Consider the following 19040-nt stretch of genomic DNA (forward strand, 5'->3'; position numbering starts at 1 on the left):
TGGATTTAGGAGCAGATGCCTCTAATCACACTGCTCAGGAGGCAGAGGCGGAGGCGGAGGCGAAGGCGGAGGCGAGATCCCTGTGAGTTTTGAGGCCAGTCTGGTCTACACAGAGTGTTTCAGGCCAGCTAGGGCTCATATTAGGGCCCTGTCTCAAACAGCAGAGGGGAGGAGGGAGGAGGAAAAGGAGAAAGAGGGAGGATAAGAAGATGATGGTTTAAAGTAGAGAGTTGGGGATACAGCTCAGCTCATGAGATGTTTGCAGAGCATGCACAAAGGTCTAGGTTTGACCCCCAGCACCAAATAAACTGGGCATGATGTTGAATGTTTGTGTTCCCAACACTTGGAGGTGAAAGCGGGTAGATCACAAGATCACCTTCAGTTTCTTGAGGAGTTAGAGAAGTCTAGGCTAGAGGCCTCATCAAAAAAGAATGGGAGGGCGTAGAGGAAGGAAGTAGCGTATTTGGATGTAGAGCAGCCAGCAGACTGTGGTGGTTTGAATAAAAAAGGTCTCCAGCCAGGCATGATGGGGCACGCCTTTAATCCCAGCACTTGGGAGGCAGAGGCAGGCAGATTTCTGAGTTCCAGGCCAGCCTGGTCTACAAAGTGAGTTCCAGGACAGCCAGGGCTACACAGAGAAACCCTGTCTTGAAGAAGAAAAAAAAAATGGTCTCCATAGGCTCATGTATTTGAATGCTTAGTCATCAGGGAGTGGTACTATTTGAAAGGATTAGGTTTAGGAGGAAGTGAGTCACTGGAAGCCTGTGTTAAGCCCAGGATCTCTCTTCCGGCAGCCAGGATATCCAGATGTAGAACTCTCAACTACTTCTCCAGCACTGTCTGCCTGTTTGCTACCACGCTCCCCACCTTGATGATAAAGGACTGAGCCTCTGAAACTGTAAGCCAGCCCCAGTGAAATGTTTTCCTTTATAAGAGTTGCTGTGGTCACGGTGTCTCTCCACAGCGATAGAACAGTAACTAACATAGATGCCCTCAGGACCTCCACTCTGCCCTTCTGCTCTCGTGCTCTATGTGAAGATAATCACGTTTGGTTTGCATACAAGCAAGCTGAGAGGTCCCAGGGTGCTGCTATAGTTGCTTATCCTCCCCAGCGGCACTACCCATCCCAATGCTCTGGATTCTCCAACACACACACACACACACACACACACACACACACACACACACACACACACACACACACGCACTTCCACATTGCTAACGCCTCCCCTCCAATACTCCTGAATTATTACTTACTAAAATCTATATTCCATCTTTGCTACCCTAGACCCATTGGGGGTGGGGGGCTGGGGACCACTCTTCCTTGGCTCTTACATGATTGTATGCTTTCTCTTCTGCAGCCTCAAATCTGGATCTTTTTCCTTTTCTGGCAAGGCCATTATGCTCCACTCCTGCAAAAGTCCCGCCTCTATCTTCCTGCCCAGCCACTGGCTGCCAGGCAACTTTATTTACCCATTAAAGCCAACTGGGGCAAGAACCCGCACCTTCTTATATGCAGACTTGCAAATCCCCATGTAATTTTGGGGACTCAATTAACATAATACAACCAATAAACCAAATCCACACCACCAGGGACTTAACAGTGTCCCTGGGCCTTAACCAATCACGTGAAAGTCACTGGACACACACTCAAGGATGGCAAGGCATCTCACCAGGACAACTCTGAAGATTGCCTTGGGCAGAGGAAGGAAGGAAGTAGCACAGACTACACCCCATGGCCAGAGAATCCTGCTCTTGACACACCCTGTGTGGCCACTCCTCCCTTCCAGTCTTGCTTCCTGGAATTGTCTCCCAAATAAACTCCTCCCAAAAAAAATCTTTGTTTTAGTCTACTTGGGATAGGTGGGAGACCCAATCAAGGAAAAGTCAGACAAAGCATTTTGCACAATTCTGTGATAAAAACAAAAACTGGAATACAAGGTTATGAGGTTTCTGAATGGGAAAAGCTGACCCCATCAACTGAAATAAAAAGATTCTCATACACAAGAGAGGAACTCGGGGAGAACAGGGTAAATGTGGAAAGGCAGGGCTAAACGCATCCAAGGGACTTGTTATCTCAGAACTCTTCAAACACAAAATTAGGATTCTTGACTCTCAAAAGGCTGAAGAGACTGAGCTTCAGGGCTACAGGGAAAGAAACCGCCAGAAACAAACCACCTTCTCCCTAGGGATCTAATACAGGGTCTTCTTTTGACCCGAGAGAATACAAAGCTCTTCCGGCCTCTTCTAGCCGCTGTCGGTATTCGAGCTTCTCGTAGTTGGCGGGATTTACGCCTTTAAAGCCGTACATAACTCCCCACCAGCAGCCAGCAATGGCGGCCGTGGAATCACTGTCTCCACCGTGGAAGAAGGCTCTGTGTGCGAGCTCCTTCCAGGAATCCCCCGCGGCCAGGAGGGCATCGTAGGCAATCATGGGGGCATCGTGTCCGCTGCTGCCACCCCAGCCCGAGTAGCTCACGTCGATGTAGAACTGATCCCTTTCCTTCACACCAAAGGGCTGCGGGAAGACGGGAGCCGAGTTGCCGTCCAAAATTCCTCTAAGCTCCAGGTACTTTTCCCATTCTTTCTCGAAGTAGGACCTGTGGAGGAGAAGTCAATTTAAAAAATAAAACAAACAAACAAACACCTAATGTCAAAAGTTATATAGACAAATACCAAGTATATGTGTAAAGAGTGAAAAGTCCAGAATGACTTCAGCTCCTCACACTAGTGTCATAAATTTATACTGAAAAAAATCTAAATTAACTCCACAAGCCATCCATATAGTTTTTATTATGATGGTTGTATATGCTCAGCCTAGGGAGTGGCACTTTCAGAAGGCGTGGCCTTGTTGGAGTAGGTGTGTCACTGTGGGTGTGGGCTTTAAGACCCTCATCCTAGCTGCCTGAAAGCAGGTATTCTGCTAGCAGCCTTCAGATGAAGATGTAGAACTCTCAGCTCCTCCTGCACCATGCCTGCCTGGATGCTGCCACGTTCTCACCTTGATGATCATGGTCTGAACCTCTGAACCTGTAAGCCAGCCCCAATTAAATGTTCTTATAAGACTTGCCTTGGTCATGGTGTCTGTTCACAGCAGTAAAACCCTAACTAAGACAGACGTCTTCTACATAAACCAGGTATGGACGCCGCTGCTCAGGAAGGAAAATATGTGTGGAGCTATGGGACGGGAAGTAAAGATTTGTTTTTCTGGGCCCAGAGCAACTTCTTACCATTTTTCCAGGGGAAAGTCTAATATCACAACTATAGGTAACTTCAGTAAGAGTCTCTGAGCCTTGTTTCTTCTAAGAAAGATAATGTAAGGTAACCAATAAAAGGGGACAGGTGGCCTTACAGCTTACTAGCTCCTGGAGAAACCTCTCTAGGGATTTCAACCAAGGGTTTTGAAATACTGTTTGGAACAATACTGGAAAAACAAATCTCAGGGAAGTTGGAAGTAACCAAGAAAAGCTCATCTCAGCACTGGCTGGTCACAAAAATTACAGAAAGACATAATCCAGAATAGGACTTAAGAGAGGACCACAGGTGCCTACAGTGAGGTATCCACTTGGCTGTTTCAGGCAACCATGGACGGAAAGGAGCTTGAAATACTTAGCAGACGCCCCGGCAGGGTCAGGTTAGTGAGACTGATGGCAGCTGTGACCTCTGAACCCTAGGTACATGTATGGAGCCTGTGCACACATCCTCACCCACAAGTCAGCTAGGACACACACCCAGAGACTCACCAGTGTTGAAGATTCTCCTTCACAAAGTAGCCTGACTGAGTGATGTACTTTTTGGCTTCAGGCAGCACCTCCATTAGCCCTTTTCCCCACTGCCATGGTGACTTGCCATTCACGGCATATGCCGTAAAAAGAGCGGACGCAAGGCTGCCGAGGTAGCCCGTGGGGTGGTGGTGGGTCATCCGGCCGCTCTCGATGCTCACTTGGATCAGCAGATCCAGTTGGCTGGGGTGGGGGAACCTCAGCCCGATGCACATGGCGCGCATGGCAGCCCCGCAGCCACCCTCGTGACTGTTGAAGGGAATCCTATAGCCGTCGGCCCTGTTGGGCTGTAGCAGCATGGCGTTCTGCATGCAAGCACCACCTAGGGGTGAGTCGGGGAGAGCGAGGGGTCAGTCACCAGAACAACAGACCCAGTGCGAGCACGGAACTAAACAGACTCCCAGGTTTCTCTGAAATGAACGGAGAGTCATGGACACATGATGGGGGTGGCTCCTCAATTTCAAACCCCCATGCTGGGGCATGACAGCTAGTGTTCCTTATATATAATCCTCGGTGTGATCTTATGAATTAACAAAGCATATACGTACACACATACACATTCTCACACACACTCTCACACACTCACACACACACACACACACACACACACACACACCTACCTCCAGTTATTAGAGAACTCACAGCAGCTCAAAGGGAAGCTGTCCTGTATTATCTTTTCTTTTTGAAAGACGAGCCTTCCATATAAACCAGGCTGGTCTGGAATTCTCATGGGAATGAGAATCCTAGGCTGGCCGCAAACTCACAGTAATTCTCTTGCTTCTGCCTCCCCAGGGCTGAGGTCATAGATGTGCACTACCACATATTGTTCCTTTTTAAATAAGATTCGTAACTTAGGAAACATAACCAAGAGCCCAGAACCAGCGAGTCAGTGGCCATGGACACACACATTGGCTCCAAGGCTGAAGCCCTCAGCGTGTCTAATAAGAACCTACTGGGGTTCCTGGCTGTTAGAAAGAGCCTAGAGGTTCCAAAATGAAGCACTGGGCTTAGATCAGGTCAACAGACTGTGGCTCTCCCCTACCTGATGGTGTTAGAGGGAGGCCGGTCCCACCGACCTACTGTAGCGGCGGGTAGGGCTACAAAAGGAGCCGAGAGACAGCAGCAGCGCACCTTGGGATGCAATACTACTGCTCCCTTATTGCAGGGCCCTTATAAACCAGATCCGAGGCTGACACAGGAAGGCAAATAAAGCCTCCTACACTAAGTGGATAGCAGATGCTAAGACGGGACGAACAGGGATGGGCCTCGAGAGCCAGTCGGTGGGACCTGGGGTGAGGGGAGGCATTCTTCAACTAGGAGTTATTTTGGCCGAATTGTGTTCATATGTTGAAATCTGAATACATATGTCGAAACCTTAATGCCCAGCGGCTTAATTTGGAGACAGAGCCTTTCAATCAAGCTAAAATGAGCCAGTCTAATAAGAAGCATATGGACACACAGACACAACGGATGCCATACACAGAGACAGAGCACGTGGGGACCAGAGTTGGTGTCCATCTGTAAGCCAAAGAAGAGCAAAGACACACCAGACGTAATGATGTGTGCTTCGACTTCTAGTAACCAGAGTCATGAGGAGAAAATGTCAGTTACCTGTTGGGGTAAATCTCCAACCCCAAAAAAGCCCAGTTCAAGAAATCACAACTCAATTAATTGGAATACAAGCTACACACCTAGATTGGGCAGATCTACCACTACACTACTCTATTACCGTCTATGAGATCCCATATAACTTACGGTTTCTCCAAGCCACGTGCTTCTGCTCCATTCTCCTCCCACCACCACTACCTCCTCTCCTCCTCCTCCTCTTCCTCCTCCATCATCCTCCCTCCCTCTCCTTCTCTCTCCCTTCTCCCAACTTTTCAGGTCCACCTTCCCTCTTACTGCCCAATCACAGCTCTAGCCTTAATTTGAAAAGTTAAGGTGGGGAGGAGGTTCGCAAGGCACCTGTATATGTGCTTCACTCCCCAAAGTGAGTCACAGCCACACTGAGCAGGGCTGGAACCAAAGGAGGGTCTCCACTTTTTTTTAAGTAATAATACTTCTTTAAAAGTTTTTCTTTATGGTCATTCATAACAAAAATGCAGAAAATACAAACAGAAGGACAATTACAGTGATCACTTGTGTAACTCAGGTAGAATTATGAACATATTCCTGTGTTTGCTTCCAGACTTCCCTCAATGGAGATAAGCAACTGTTCTTTGTGTGTGTGGTGTTTGCACACATGTCCGTCTCTCAGTCCCTTGATGCAGGGTCTAGAGGTAGGTTAGGGACCAGGAAGCTCCAGTGACCCTCCAGTTTCTGTCTCTCTTCACACACGGGTCACATATGTGACATTTTATGTGGGTGCTGGGGGATTTGAACTCAGGTCCTCACCTCCTGCACTTCCCATACTCCTGATCTTTCTGTTTCCACCTCCCGAGTGCTGGGATTTCAGATATGCACCACCACACCCGGCAAACTCTGGTACTTTTAAGTTACTTTCACAACATGTCCTGAAACCTATTTTTTTCCCCAATTTCATCAATAAATCCTTTCCATATCTCATCTGCACAACACACAGAACTGTGACTGTGGCACCATGAGTAAGTTACAAGAATTGAAATCCACACTAGTTTCTGTTTCACTGATAATGAAATGTTTCACGAAGTTTTTCTTCTTTTGATTTTCTGAAACAGAATCTCACTACGGAGCCTGGGCTGGTTTTGAAATCAAAGTCCTCCTACGAGTGACTAATAGACATATTACTCTCCATCTACAGTCTTAGCGTCCCCCTTGGGCCCGCTTCTCCATCCTCGGGAACCTCCCAGAGACTGGCACTCACCTGGTGCCCGGCCATCCATGTCTCCCATGCAGTCCCGGTAATGTTTGGCTAGTAGGGAATACAGCCGAGGCAAATCCGGGGACTGGCCGGCTTCCATGAGGGCCTCCGCTGTGGCCAGGTGCATGACGGTATCATCACTGACTCTCCATCGTGCCACATCTATGGCTTCCAAGTCACCCATCTGGGCCAACTGCTGGTGTATCGTCTCCCCATCCCGAATGAACTCCCACTTCCCGTTGAAGTAGCCCAAGGTATCTCCAGCCGCGCTCAGCACCATGGCAGCCACATACCTCTCAATCAGCCCCCCACCCATGCTGAGCTTGGCACAGGCGGGCTTATGGGGCAACGGAGACTCCTGGAGAAGAGCAGAGGAAGATGAATCGGAAAACAAACATCTACACTCTCCCCACAGGCCCTGCCTTAAGCCTAACCCATTCGATCGTCTTCTATGAGGGATTTGCTGCTCGAGGGTCTTAAGCAAGAGTAAGTCAGTCATCGTGGAGAGAATGCAGCTCTGTAAATATTAAGAGAACTGAATCAGGCCACAGAGCTAGCGGGGAGGGCTGGGACTCTATCACAGCCCAAAGCTCGACTCCAAAGCTTGTCTCCAGCTGTGTCGTGGTCTCTCGAGGAGTGGCCAGCCCATTAAAACCCACAGGTCAAGCCAGGCCTGCCATCTTCTCCATCACCTGATATTCGCTTTGGAAGATCTCTCTCTCTTTTGTGCGGAGAGTGACACTACAGCTAACTGTTTACAGATGAGGAAATGGAAGCTAAGTTTACATAATCAATAGGTACAGACCATGGAATCCGACCTAGTTCCCTGCCGCCAGAATGCTTCATATTACATGGTCTGGGCCCTGGCCTTAACTTTGGGCTCAGGTAAAGTGATAATGGAAAAACCCAGATGTGTAATGAGGGATGAATGAATGAATGAATGAATTTCCATAAAGTACATAGTGAGCACAACTTTGTGATTATTTTTATTATCCATCTACAACCAATTCTATAAGCAATTTTCCCTTTACCAGCAATATTTAAAAATTTTTAAATGATTTAGTTTTATTTACATATTCTAGTTTATATTCAGTTTTATTTACATACTCTAGTTTTTTGGCTTCACTGGTATCTGTGTGAGGGTGTTGGGCCCCCTGGAACTGGCTCTGTGAGCTGCCATGTGGGTGCTGGGAATTGAACCTGAGCCCCTCTGGAAGAACAGCCAGTGCTCTCAAACTGCTGAGCCATGTCTCCAGCCCCTTGTCTGTCTTCTATATGGTAAAAGTTCTATAGTGCCGGGCTGCAAATGCTATTCCCACCACAAATGAAATCCTTGCTAAAGCCCTGGCTTCCCGGTGTACACATTTTCTACTCTACTCAGGCCAGGGCTCCATGACACCCATTCCGTGTGGTGATTCAGTGTTCCACTGTCTGCCCCCTCCACGCACCCAGCCTCCCCATGAACAGGGGCAAACACTCTTAGGGGCAAAAAGACCTAGCTCACCCCTGCCCTCAGCCCAAGCTCTTCCCATCCACCTGTCTTTCTTCCTCTAACCGCCATTTTAGGTTTAGTTCAAGCCCAGGTACCTCCACCATCCATCTAGTCACACTGCTCAGGTCTAGGGCACAGGCCAGCAGAGACCTGGAGAAGCAGTTAAGGGTAAAGATCTGGCTTTTCCATGCTTGATCCTGATTACATGTGTGTGTGTGTGTGTGTGTGTGTGTGTGTGTGTGTTGTGTGTGTGTGGTGTTGTGTGTGTGTGTTTTATGTATAAATAACGGCTAGGAACTAGAGTTCTGTAGTCTCTTGTGTTAGCTCTGTGACCACTAACAATCCTCTCACGCTGGAGTTTCCCATCTGTTTCCCATCTGTGGGGGAGGAAGGCCTCGTTCTCCGAGGTCCTGTTTTGGCCCAGGTTTTCGAAGCCCTAGCTTTGTTAACCTCTGAGAACTAAGGACTAACGCCCCCACCTTCTCCTCCCAATGCTCCAGGTTCCCTTTTTGAGCTCTCCATGGAAGAGTGTGGGAACCTACGGAGGAAGTAGCCAGTATCTTTTCTCTTTGAAATTCCTTTTCACCTTGGCACATGCATCCATCCTGGCCCAGACCCACCCTTCAGAAGTCATTATTCCTTAACCCACTCTAAACGGGCACAGGTGACAAAGCCATCAAACTATACAATCAAAGCCGAAGTACACTTCGGGATTTCCCATTGGTTTCCTGGCCTGGGTAGAAAGAGGAATAGGGAGAGGGGATGAGGGGAGGGGAGGCCGCGATGCACTCAGGAAAGTCTTGGTGGCCACTTTGAGGACACTGGCCTAGCACCAGTCTGGAGGTGAGAGCGGGACCGAGCGGGTACTAAGGTCAGTAAGAGGAGAGTGGCTCGGGGACTCCTGGCTGTACCTGCTGAGGCGGAGCTGAGAGCGTGGGGCGGGATCGGGGTGGTCCAGAGCCGAGGGCAGGATTGCCCGAGCTGGAGGCGGGGTACCGGGCGCAGGAGTCCTGCTGTGGGCACCCAAGCCAAAAGCCGAACAGGGGCGGAGCCGCGGGCCGGGCGGGTCGCTGGCGCACAGCGGCTTCCGGCGGAGCTGCGTCCTCCCGCGTCCTCCGCACTGGACGGAAGGAGGAAGGGGCGGTGCTGGGGGCGCCCAAGCCTTGCGCATCAGCTCGGGAACCGCTCCGCGCTGCGTGTGGGCCGAGTGGAGTGGTGTCCGGCCAGCCTCGTGCTCGCCCTGCCAGGGTTCTGCCCTGCCAGGGTTCTGCCCCGCGGACCGTTGGACTCCCAGAGCCTGGTACCCACCGCCCAGAGCGGCTTGGGCTCACCGATTCTAACCCTAGTCCGTTCAGCCGTGGTTCTGCGTGCTCTCCACAGAAGGGTTTCAAACGGGAGCTTAGAGGGGAACTCTTAAGGTTCTTTCCCCTAAATTATGACTCTGGATTTGTTAAAACCCTAAGGTGGCAATGGCGGCGTTGAGCCCAGATGTCAGGTTCCGAGAATAAACGTGTGCCAGTGAACACTCCCCCGTACCCTCGACCCAGCTCGGTACAGCCTCGTCTCCGGAAAGGCACAAATCGGGCCTTGTGCTTAAATGGAGTATCTGCTTCTATACAGTGACCCTGACGCACATCAAAGATCCTGCTTTGACTCCTTAGACTTAAGATCAGAACATGTCTGCTCAAAAATTTCAGACCTACTCCCAAGAACTCACATCCCCTCTTCTATGTCTTCAAAACAGAAAAAAAGGAAAGACTTATCTGGGAAGGAAACTTGAACTGAACATTTAACATCTATTAATTTTGGCGTTGGTGACTCTATTCTTGTGTAAATAAATCTATTAATCACAATAATAAAGGAGGTGTTCACGTGGAGTTTAGGGACTTTTATTAAGCAAAAATAAATTGATAAGTCATAGGAAAGTTAATATATTTAATAAATGTGTGTGTGTTGCTTGGAAGGGTAAGCATCAAATTGCAAATAATTAGAAGAGGAACAAGAAGCTTTCCGAGTAAAGAGAGGAATGAAGGAAAATTAAATTTTGATTTATTTTTTGAGACTAGGCTGGTCTCAAACTCGTGATCCTCCTGCCTCTACCTTTAGAATGCTAGAATTTCAGTCTTACAACACCACACCTAGTTTATATCTTTTAGAATATTTTTTCTATATTATATCTAAAGATATTTTAGAGAAAAATAGAAACTAGATGTTACCCCTGATACATATATCAGTCTTTATGGTATGCATATGATTTTAAAACAATGGGGTCATTTTTTAAATAGAATTTTATATCCTTTCTTAAAAACTGGCTTTATCAACTACTAATGTGACTCCAAATGTCCACAAACATTAACACTTCCACAATAAGCCAACTTCTAGTTTGATACAATAAAAAGGGTGAGGCCCTGGGGTCCAGCTGCTCTCTCACCAGATCGCGGTTAAAACTGTTTTAAAAGAGAAAAGATTCACTGAGGATCAGAAAACAGAACAGTCCAAGACAGCTTTGACACTGCATAGACCCAAATGTGTTGAGTGCGGATGACACTGTAACACTATGAGTGTTCTGACTGATAAAGCTTAGGGACCGTGCACTAGCACCCCTGCACACTGACAGGAAGTAGTTCATATGCAGGGTGGGTTGGACTCTCTAACAGAGACTAACAGTGGAACAGCAGCAAGGGCCAAAGGAGAACAGAGCACAGGATAGACCAGAAAACTCCTCAGAATAATAAACGCAGAGAGTGCGGAAACTGGAAAGCCAGGGACGGAGACGTGGAAAGCCAAAAGCAGCTGCTATGTGGTCCATTCAGGAAGACTAAGATGATATCTGAGCAGCTAACTGTATGTCCTCTTGGCTGGACCACAGCACCCAGATTGTTCAAATCTTCCTCCAGATGGGAAGGTATTTTACAGCCGAGATTAGCTTTTATATCAATAAACATGAGGTACAGTGGATTATCCTCCATAATGTGGGCAGGCCTCATTGAATCACTTAAAGATCTTAAGAGAGAGGACTCCCCTCCCCCTGGAAAAAGAGAATTCTGCTAACTGACAGCCTTAGAGGTACAGAAGGAGACTCTACCTCGACACAATGGCAAAAGTAGAATGCACATGTCCTTAAAAATAGTTTACGTCATCAGACGGCACCTCCATGGGAGTATTTGTTCAACTCATCCCATTCTAGTGAGGAAACACAGACCAGTTAAGAGAGTTCCTTGGAGTTTGTGTGATCTGGTTATGCAAAAAGAATCAGGCCTGGGGCCCATAATTAGCCTTCCCATTCCCATACTGCCGCTTAGAAAAAAAAAATCACAAAATGACTTGCAGCTAAACACTGGTTATGTTAAAGGCACATAGCCTGATTTTTATATTCTATGTTCCTCCCCTTCCCCAGTAGTCTTAAGCATCTTGTAAATATAAAACTTGTAAAGAAAAATATCGGCATGGTGGTGGCACACACCTTTAATCTCAGCACTCGGGAGGCAAAGGCAGGCGGATTTCTGAGTTTGAGGCCAGCCTGGTCTACAAAGTGAGGTCCAGGACAGCCAAGGATATACAGAGAAACCCTGTCTCGAAAAACAAAACAAAACGAAGCAGGCAGTAATTACAGTGAATAAACGGGTGGGGGGAGGCTTGGTGACAGAGACACTTGATGAACTGGCAACTGAATGTTAGGAAAAGCTTAACCCTTCGAAGCAGAACAGAAAGACAGCAGGGGAAGTCCTTCTTGTTTGTCTCCACAGGCCAGGGCTTCCCAACCTTTGGTAGAGACCTGCCAGTACATTTTGAAATCTTCTCTGGTGACTTCCTAGCCAAGGGCTTCCGTTGCTGCATTCCCACTTTTGTTGGATTCCCCCACCAGACGGGCAGCCCTCCTGGCTCCCCAAACCCACTTCATTTCCCGAACTTGCAAAAGGCCTTCCATGCTCCAACCACAGCTACTCACTGAGGAACTTCACTGGCCACGGGGCTCTCACAGAGAACGCAGCCTTCAGGGGAGAACAAAAACAAGAACGGGGTGTTTGTCAGGTGATTTTTCTTCCACGGCCCCTGTGCCCCACGGCCTGCACTGATCAACCTGGACCCACCACTGTAAGTCCGCTCTCACTGCTGTCTCTAGAAGACTTCCGGACACACTGCAGTAGAGAAAATTCTAGAAGGAGACATTCAGCTGCCTTGTCCTTCCAACCTGTTCCTCCTCCCTCAGAGGTGTCAGTCCCTCACACCCTGGGTCTTGCTCTCTATCCTAAACTGCTCCCTGAAGGGAACCCCTGACGCTTCTTAGGGTGGGGTGCCTTTAAAGAACCAACAGGCCATCTGAGGAGCCGCCTGCCCCCAAAGAAATAAACATCTAAGGTTCTGTAGCAGTATGAACCCATTCCTCCCGCAGAGCCTTCCAGTGGCCAAATCCCTTCCCATATTCAAATGCTGGGGGTAGGAGGGGCGGGGGAGGGAAGGGACGGGGGGGGGGGGGCGCGGGTGTCTGTGCCTCCTCACAAGCTATGCTTAAAATACGGGGCTAGGACAGCAGACAAAGAGAGCATTCTGTGTAATTATATTGATATACAGTTCTAAATGTGCAAACCCCTCAATAGAAGACAAGGCGAAGCAGGAGACAGCAGGGGGCAATTTCAGACCCCATGGAAATGCTAGTGGTGATAGACAGGTGTTCACTATCTTCATTGGTGATGGCTTGTGTGTGTATCCAACTGAGTATTTTAAAGGTATAGTTCTCTCTCTCTCTCTCTCTCTCTCTCTCTCTCTCTCTCTCTCTCTCTCTCTCTCTCCCTCTCTCTCTCTCTCTGTTTTTCAAGACAAGGATTTTCTGTAGTTCTGGCTGTCTCAGAATTTACACTGTGGATCAAACTGGCTTCGAATTTAGAGATCTGCCTGCTTCTGCCTCTTGAGTGCTGGGATTAAAAATCACGTGCCACCATGTCTAGGTGTCTTTTAGTATACTTTAATCTCAGCAAAGCTATTAAAAGTAAATAATCATGTATGTGAAGTTGAAAATTGTGTCCTCCCTAGAAAAGGTACAGGGAAAATCTGCTACTCATTCACGTCATGACATTTCTCTGTTGTTTTATGCGCAGAATTATGTTTCCCTTTTAATCTGGAAACCATGACCTTTTGTTCAAGATCATCTTTATAATATGTTGTGAATACAAAATAAGAGGAAACTGTCTGGATCACTTTTCAGGAAGAAATAGGCAAAGAGGAAAAAAAGGGGTATTGAGACAGAGGGAGGAGAGAGGTAGGGAGGCAGGGAGGGAGAGAGGGGGAAAGGAGGAGGGAGGAGGGAGGCAGGGAGGAAGGGAGGGGGAGGGTAGTAGATACTTCCTGGGTAAATAGCTAGTCTAAGCTATAAACACCGTGTTAAGTCTCCAACAGACTGTGCCCTGTCAAGCTATTAAAGCCACGCTCTGGATAACCTGCACTATCTGTGCCCCAAATCCCCCATCCCTGGACGCTTCCATTTCCCACAATGAGCTACACTAGCTGTGGTCAGGTGGATGAAACAGATCCATCACTGTGACGGCTAGGAGCATACTCCTTGAGTATGGACAAGATGCAAATGGAGTTAGGATGATGGAGTAGACAGAAAACACTCCCCACCAAATGCTTACCACACACGAGCCAGCCAGGACAGCTTACACACCGCTGTCCAGGCAGAGCTAGTGGCTGCCCCTAGCGCTTCCTCTTCTTTGATACCCCAAAGTCTGAGTTTATTACATCCTTGGTGACCAAATCACATGGGAGCTTCCTCCGAGGTCTTAGTAAAGGGAAGTTGGAAAGGGGAAATTCCTGCCCCCCTGCCGTTTTAGTAACCAGAGGCCGCAAGAAGAGATCACTTGTATATACACGGGCCCCATCTTTTGATTTTTAAGACAAAAGAAAAAGAATCTTCTTCAACAAGTAAGTAAATGCATTTACTATTTATCATGCTATGGGACACCTTAGTAGAACACGCTATCTTCAGCCTTATCATATGCATATTTTGTTGTTGTTGTTGTTGTTGTTGTTGTTGTTAAAGACAGGGTCTCATATATGCCAGGCTGGCCTCAAACTTTCAGTGTAACCCAAGATAATCTGGAACTCCCGACTCCTCTGCTCCCACCTCTCCAGTGCAGGACACTGTTTATACCGTGCTGGGGAATTGAACTCAGAGCTCCCTGCATGTCAGCTAAGCATTCTACCGACCAAGTCCCATGCCCAGTCCCTAACTCCCCAACTTCACTGCTTTTTAAACATACATACAATCATAACTTGCCCTCAGAGCAGTCTCCTGGGGTCTCTTATTCTCAAGGCTGCGGCATTCCAACACTGTTAGAAAAACACCATCAGGATTCTTTTGTGTTTCCTAGATGCAAACATTTTTGTAGGGCGAAGTTGAGGTTTTTCTAATCAAGAAAATGCCGGTAACAAGTCTCTTCAAGCTAACTGGTTGGCTAAGGGGTATCTCTCCAAAAGAAGAGATCCACATGTCAGGCCAGTTGTAGGCATGATGTCTGTCTCCCTCCCTTTCTTTCTTTCTTTCTTTTTTTCTTTCTTTCTTACTTTCTTACTTTCTTTCTTTTCTGTTTTTTGGTTTTTCGAGACAGGGTTTCTTTGTATAGCCCTGGCTGTCCTGGAACTCACTCTGTAGACCAGGCTGGCCTCGAACTCAGAAATCTGCCTCTGCCTTTACCTCCTGAGTGCTGGGAATTAAAGGTGTGCACCACCATGCCCGGCTGGGATGTCATTCGTTTTCATTTCTCAATTTTGATACTTTATGGAAGAAAAAAGAAAAGATAGACAAGCCTCTTCATGTAATACTCCATAGTCTCAATAAGTGGTGTTCGTAACGTGGCTTCTCTTTCCTTACCTTTTACTGGTAGATTTCTCGGTTGATTGATGTCCCTGTAGGACTTACTGGGTTTAAGATTCTTGGTTTCCTGTTTTAAGATATAAAGAAACCATTTCCTAACTAAAACACTGCCTTGGACAAATATACTTTTGGCAGTCACTCTGTGTCCAGAATGGAATTTAAGCTTTCATGGCCTAGCTGCTAGTGAAGGTTCTCTGCTTTTTTTTGGCTGTTGTATGTGAAATGGGGTTGGGTGGGAACCACCTCACTGTGTTCTAGTGTTAGTCACCCCACCCCCGCAAGCAGAATCCTTTTACCCAGCTTTTTCACCCAGCTGTGCTCACCCGGTGCTCAGAACAGGCCTGGACAAGTCACCTCCCCTAGAGTTCTGGGGACCTTTGAGTTGCCCTCATGGCCACACCCTGATTCAGAACTCTCACTCTGTCGTAAGATAGAGCTACTGGGGAGTTTTATACCTCAATAGACTCTTACTAGTTTCTCTTTTTCAGGTTGTGAAACTCAACCTTCAAAGACACTCTGTTCCATTTCTGTGGACTAATAGGATCATCTTTAGCATCTGCCGGGTGGATGCCATCCAGGCTTCTTTTTCTACATCTCTGTTTCTCGATTTTTGTGAGCCTAGGAGGTGCCTAAGCTCCATTGGCTCTAGATTCCTGGCTTTCCCCATCATGTTCTCCAAAGCATCTGAAGCTATGGCTTGCAATTGTCAGTTGATGCAGGATACACCACTCCTCAAGTTTCCATGTCCAAGGCTCATTCTTCTCTTTGTGCTGCTGATTCGTCTTTCACAAGTGTCTTCAGGTAAGGAAAGAACTTTCAGGAACTTGACTTAAGCTCGCTGGGGTTTTGAGGGAGATGATGCTGTCTGTGCCGTATCTCTCCATTCACTTTGTGACACTCCCCTGTTCCCTTTGTGAACTGGAGAGCCCTTCAGAGTATCCTCTGGAGTACTTTAAAGCTATGAAAGTTCTGGTTCGATGAGGTTAAAGGATGCGGAGGGTCACACAGAAAGTTATACAGCAACTTAAAGCAAGAACTTCAACTCTAACACAGAGGTGGGGACATTGCCATTTCAACAACACATAAAACCAACGAGCAGCTTAGAGCTGTGGCCTCCTTCATCGCTATTAGATGTTCATTTACATCTTGTTATGTGCCAACAGCGTTGGTCTGGGGGTCTGGTTTCCAAAGTGCGTTTCTATGATACAACTTAATTAATGTAACCTACCTCTAAGATAATGTTGATCTTTTTCTTTGGGGTGGGGTGGGGAATTGAGACACTTCTTAGTATGGAATCTTTCTCTTAATATTTCTTCTTAAGTGTTGCTTTCTTCCTCTGGCAGCCAACACCCAAGATGTAGCACAAAAAATTAGCCTTTAAGATATTTCTAACGGGCTGTGTGTTTCCTATGATGTTCTTCAAAGAATATTTTGTTCTCGATGCATTTCTGCTTCTATGAAGGCAGTCTTACAGAAGCTACACTTCCAGGATTATTCAGAGGGCATGGGAGATCTGTGCAAGCCATGCCTCTATGTACTTGGACCACCATGTCCTGCATTACTATTTTTTTAATGGGGTAGCTGACACATGTAACTTTTTAAGGTCAGAAAACAAAAGATCTGCTTTCTAAGGAGTGGTGTATACATTGGTTTCTCACAAACAAGGAGGAAGCTGGACTTCCGGAAACCGGACTGTCCGAGGCCCTGCTGTAAAGCAGCTCACCCAAAACCCTGCCCTGAATATGAAAAACTGTGAGAGACAAGGAGAGGGCAGGGAGAGGGAGGATGAAAGATGCATAGACCACTGGCTACAAGTAGTGGCAGTTTTAAATTTTCTGTTCCAAGTTGTGAAACTTAGTTGCAGAACCCAGAGTACCATGACGTAAGTCCTCATTCACACTTCAGGTTCTGGACACGGTTAAATGTCCAATAATAGCCGGGTGTGGTGGCGCACGCCTTTAATCCCAGCACTCGGGAGGCAGAGGCAGGCGGATTTCTGAGTTTGAGGCCAGCCTGGTCTACAAAGTGAGTGCCAGGACAGCCAGGGCTACACAGAGAAACCCTGTCTCGAAAAACAAAACAAAACAAAACAAAAAAAGTCCAATAATTACATAGTTACAATCTTTTTCTGGAAATTAGGGGGGCACCCTCAAACTCAAGTCTTCAGGAGAAAGTATAGAAACCCAGAGACTGGGCTGGGAGTGGATGGGTGGGTATTGTGGAAAACTTTCAAAAAGTTAGAGAAGAACTGGCAAAATTTAAACCAAGCAATTTAAAACCATTGCACCAGAAAACTTGGTCAGAATTAAGCCAAAGTGATACATTTTTAGCCATCAGGAAAGTACTGTGTGCTATGGCTATGCCCGGTTCTTTCTGCTCTGAGTCAAAAAATAGTCTATGAATATCTTAGCTTTGAATGTCCACCTATCTCAGAGGTTAGTTGAGCCTGAGATTCGTGTCCTCAAACAAGTTTGCTTATGTAAGTCCTGCAGCTAACCCCTCAAGAAATAAGGGGGTCCTGAGATTCGTGTCCTCAAACAAGTTTGCTTATGTAAGTCCTGCAGCTAACCCCTCAAGAATAAAGGGGTCCTGATTACTGACACTGAGGATCTGAGAAAGGAGGGAGTAGGGGGGTTGGAGGAGAAGACCTGACGGAGGCAGATGGCAATGGAGGATTCGGGGGGCGGGTATCAGACTGACAGGGTCTCATGTAGCCTAGGCTAGCTACCCTTACTCACTAGGTAACGAAGGATGACTTTGAACTTTTGATCCTCCTGCCTCTACCTCCTAAATACTAGGATTCTAGACATCTACTACCATGCCCAGTTTGTGCAGTATTACAGATCAAACCCAAGGGTTTCTTACATTCTGGGCAAGCACTTTGCCAGTTGGGCTACATTGAAGCTGTGTGGCTTGTTCTTTGTAAGCATTGAATTCAACAAATAGCAGGCAGTTTCTGGGTACAAAGATGTGTTTGTTGGTCCTGGGGATAAATTATGAGTCCTTTCCTTCATGTAATCCCTAGTCACTGGAAGGAAGAAGACAAGAGATCTTGTAACCATAGCATTAAATATGTGACCACTGCAGAGAGGAGAACTTTGAAGAGAAGGCATTATTCAGAGGTGCTATTTTCAGTGGCTGGATCACGACCAGAAGGAGCCAGGCCTAGGCTTTCAGGTCACCATTGAAAATCTGAATGTTACTCAAATTGTACTGGGGGAGGGTTGGGAGGGTTTTAGAGGGAGGTGGGGTTGGCACTATCTATATATTATACATATCTAACACCTGGGGGTTTCTTAAAAGACAGTCTCCAATACAGGGGATTTTTTTTTAGAGAAGTGAAATTATTTTGCATAATACTATAACGATGTATCTATTATGCATAGATGTTTCAAGCACATATAAAGCACACCTCCTAGAGGGAAACGCTAAATCATGACTTTGGGAGATAATGATGTGTCAGAGGAGGTTCGTGGACTGTAACAAATGTGTCACTGTGATATGGGTGGCTGCTGAGGAGATGAAGCTGGAAGTCGAGGACAGGATCGGTCTGTGGGAATCCGTCATGCGTGTCTGCCCAATTCTGCTGGGAACCTAAAACTGCTCTGATAAATACTTCTGAAATATTTTATGTTTCGGTTTTCTGGAGTCAGGGTCTCACTCTGTTGCCCAGGCTGGCCTAGAATTCAGTACGTAGCTCGGTCTTGCCTTAAACTCCCAACTCAGCCTCCAGAGTAGCAAGGCTTAGGTCTGTGAGCTACCTACCAGGTCCGGCTTTAAAGCCTTCATTTAGCAGCTGCTGCTTCTTAGGTGGATTTGGAATGGGGCTTGAGCTTTGGCATCGCTAGGAAGCATGCAAGTGATGCTGAGGCTGGAGAACTGTACCGTCTCATTCGAGTATGAGGTCTGTATGCAAAGGACGGTTAAAGAAAAACAGGAAATGTGGAGCCAGATGTGTTAGCTCAGGTCTGTACTCCCTGATACACTGGAGGCTGAGCAGGAGGATCAAAGCATCAAGGCTTCCTGGGATAGAGAGTGAACTCAAGGCTAACATGG

General features: G+C 47.1%; 2 protein-coding genes across 6 annotated transcripts in view; one reads left to right on the forward strand and one right to left on the reverse strand.

The window, feature by feature from the left end:
- Positions 1 to 1894: 1894 nt before the first annotated feature.
- On the reverse strand, positions 1895 to 9185 carry Adprh (ADP-ribosylarginine hydrolase). Its single transcript, NM_007414.3, has 4 exons — positions 9025 to 9185; positions 6625 to 6979; positions 3744 to 4104; positions 1895 to 2600 (listed from the first exon to the last, which is right to left on the reverse strand). The coding sequence occupies exons 2-4, from the start codon at positions 6935 to 6937 to the stop codon at positions 2186 to 2188; spliced, it is 1089 nt and encodes a 362-aa protein (NP_031440.1). The 5' UTR covers positions 6938 to 6979; positions 9025 to 9185; the 3' UTR covers positions 1895 to 2185.
- A 4740-nt stretch (positions 9186 to 13925) lies between these two features.
- Cd80 (CD80 antigen) overlaps positions 13926 to 19040 on the forward strand; it is a 38529-nt gene continuing 33414 nt past the window's right edge. For 2 of the 5 annotated variants that reach the window (XM_030248945.1, XM_006521737.4), the window contains exons 1-2: positions 13927 to 14032; positions 15473 to 15785. In XM_030248945.1, coding sequence (XP_030104805.1) covers positions 15653 to 15785 — 133 coding nt within the window. In that variant the 5' untranslated portion in view covers positions 13927 to 14032; positions 15473 to 15652. Of the gene's footprint in view, positions 14033 to 15428; positions 15786 to 19040 lie in introns of those variants that run through there. The other 3 variants (NM_001359898.1, NM_009855.2, XM_030248944.1) reach the window with 2 other exon arrangements.

This window comes from Mus musculus, chromosome 16, assembly GCF_000001635.26.
Source record: "Mus musculus strain C57BL/6J chromosome 16, GRCm38.p6 C57BL/6J".
Taxonomy (NCBI): Eukaryota; Metazoa; Chordata; class Mammalia; order Rodentia; family Muridae; genus Mus; species Mus musculus.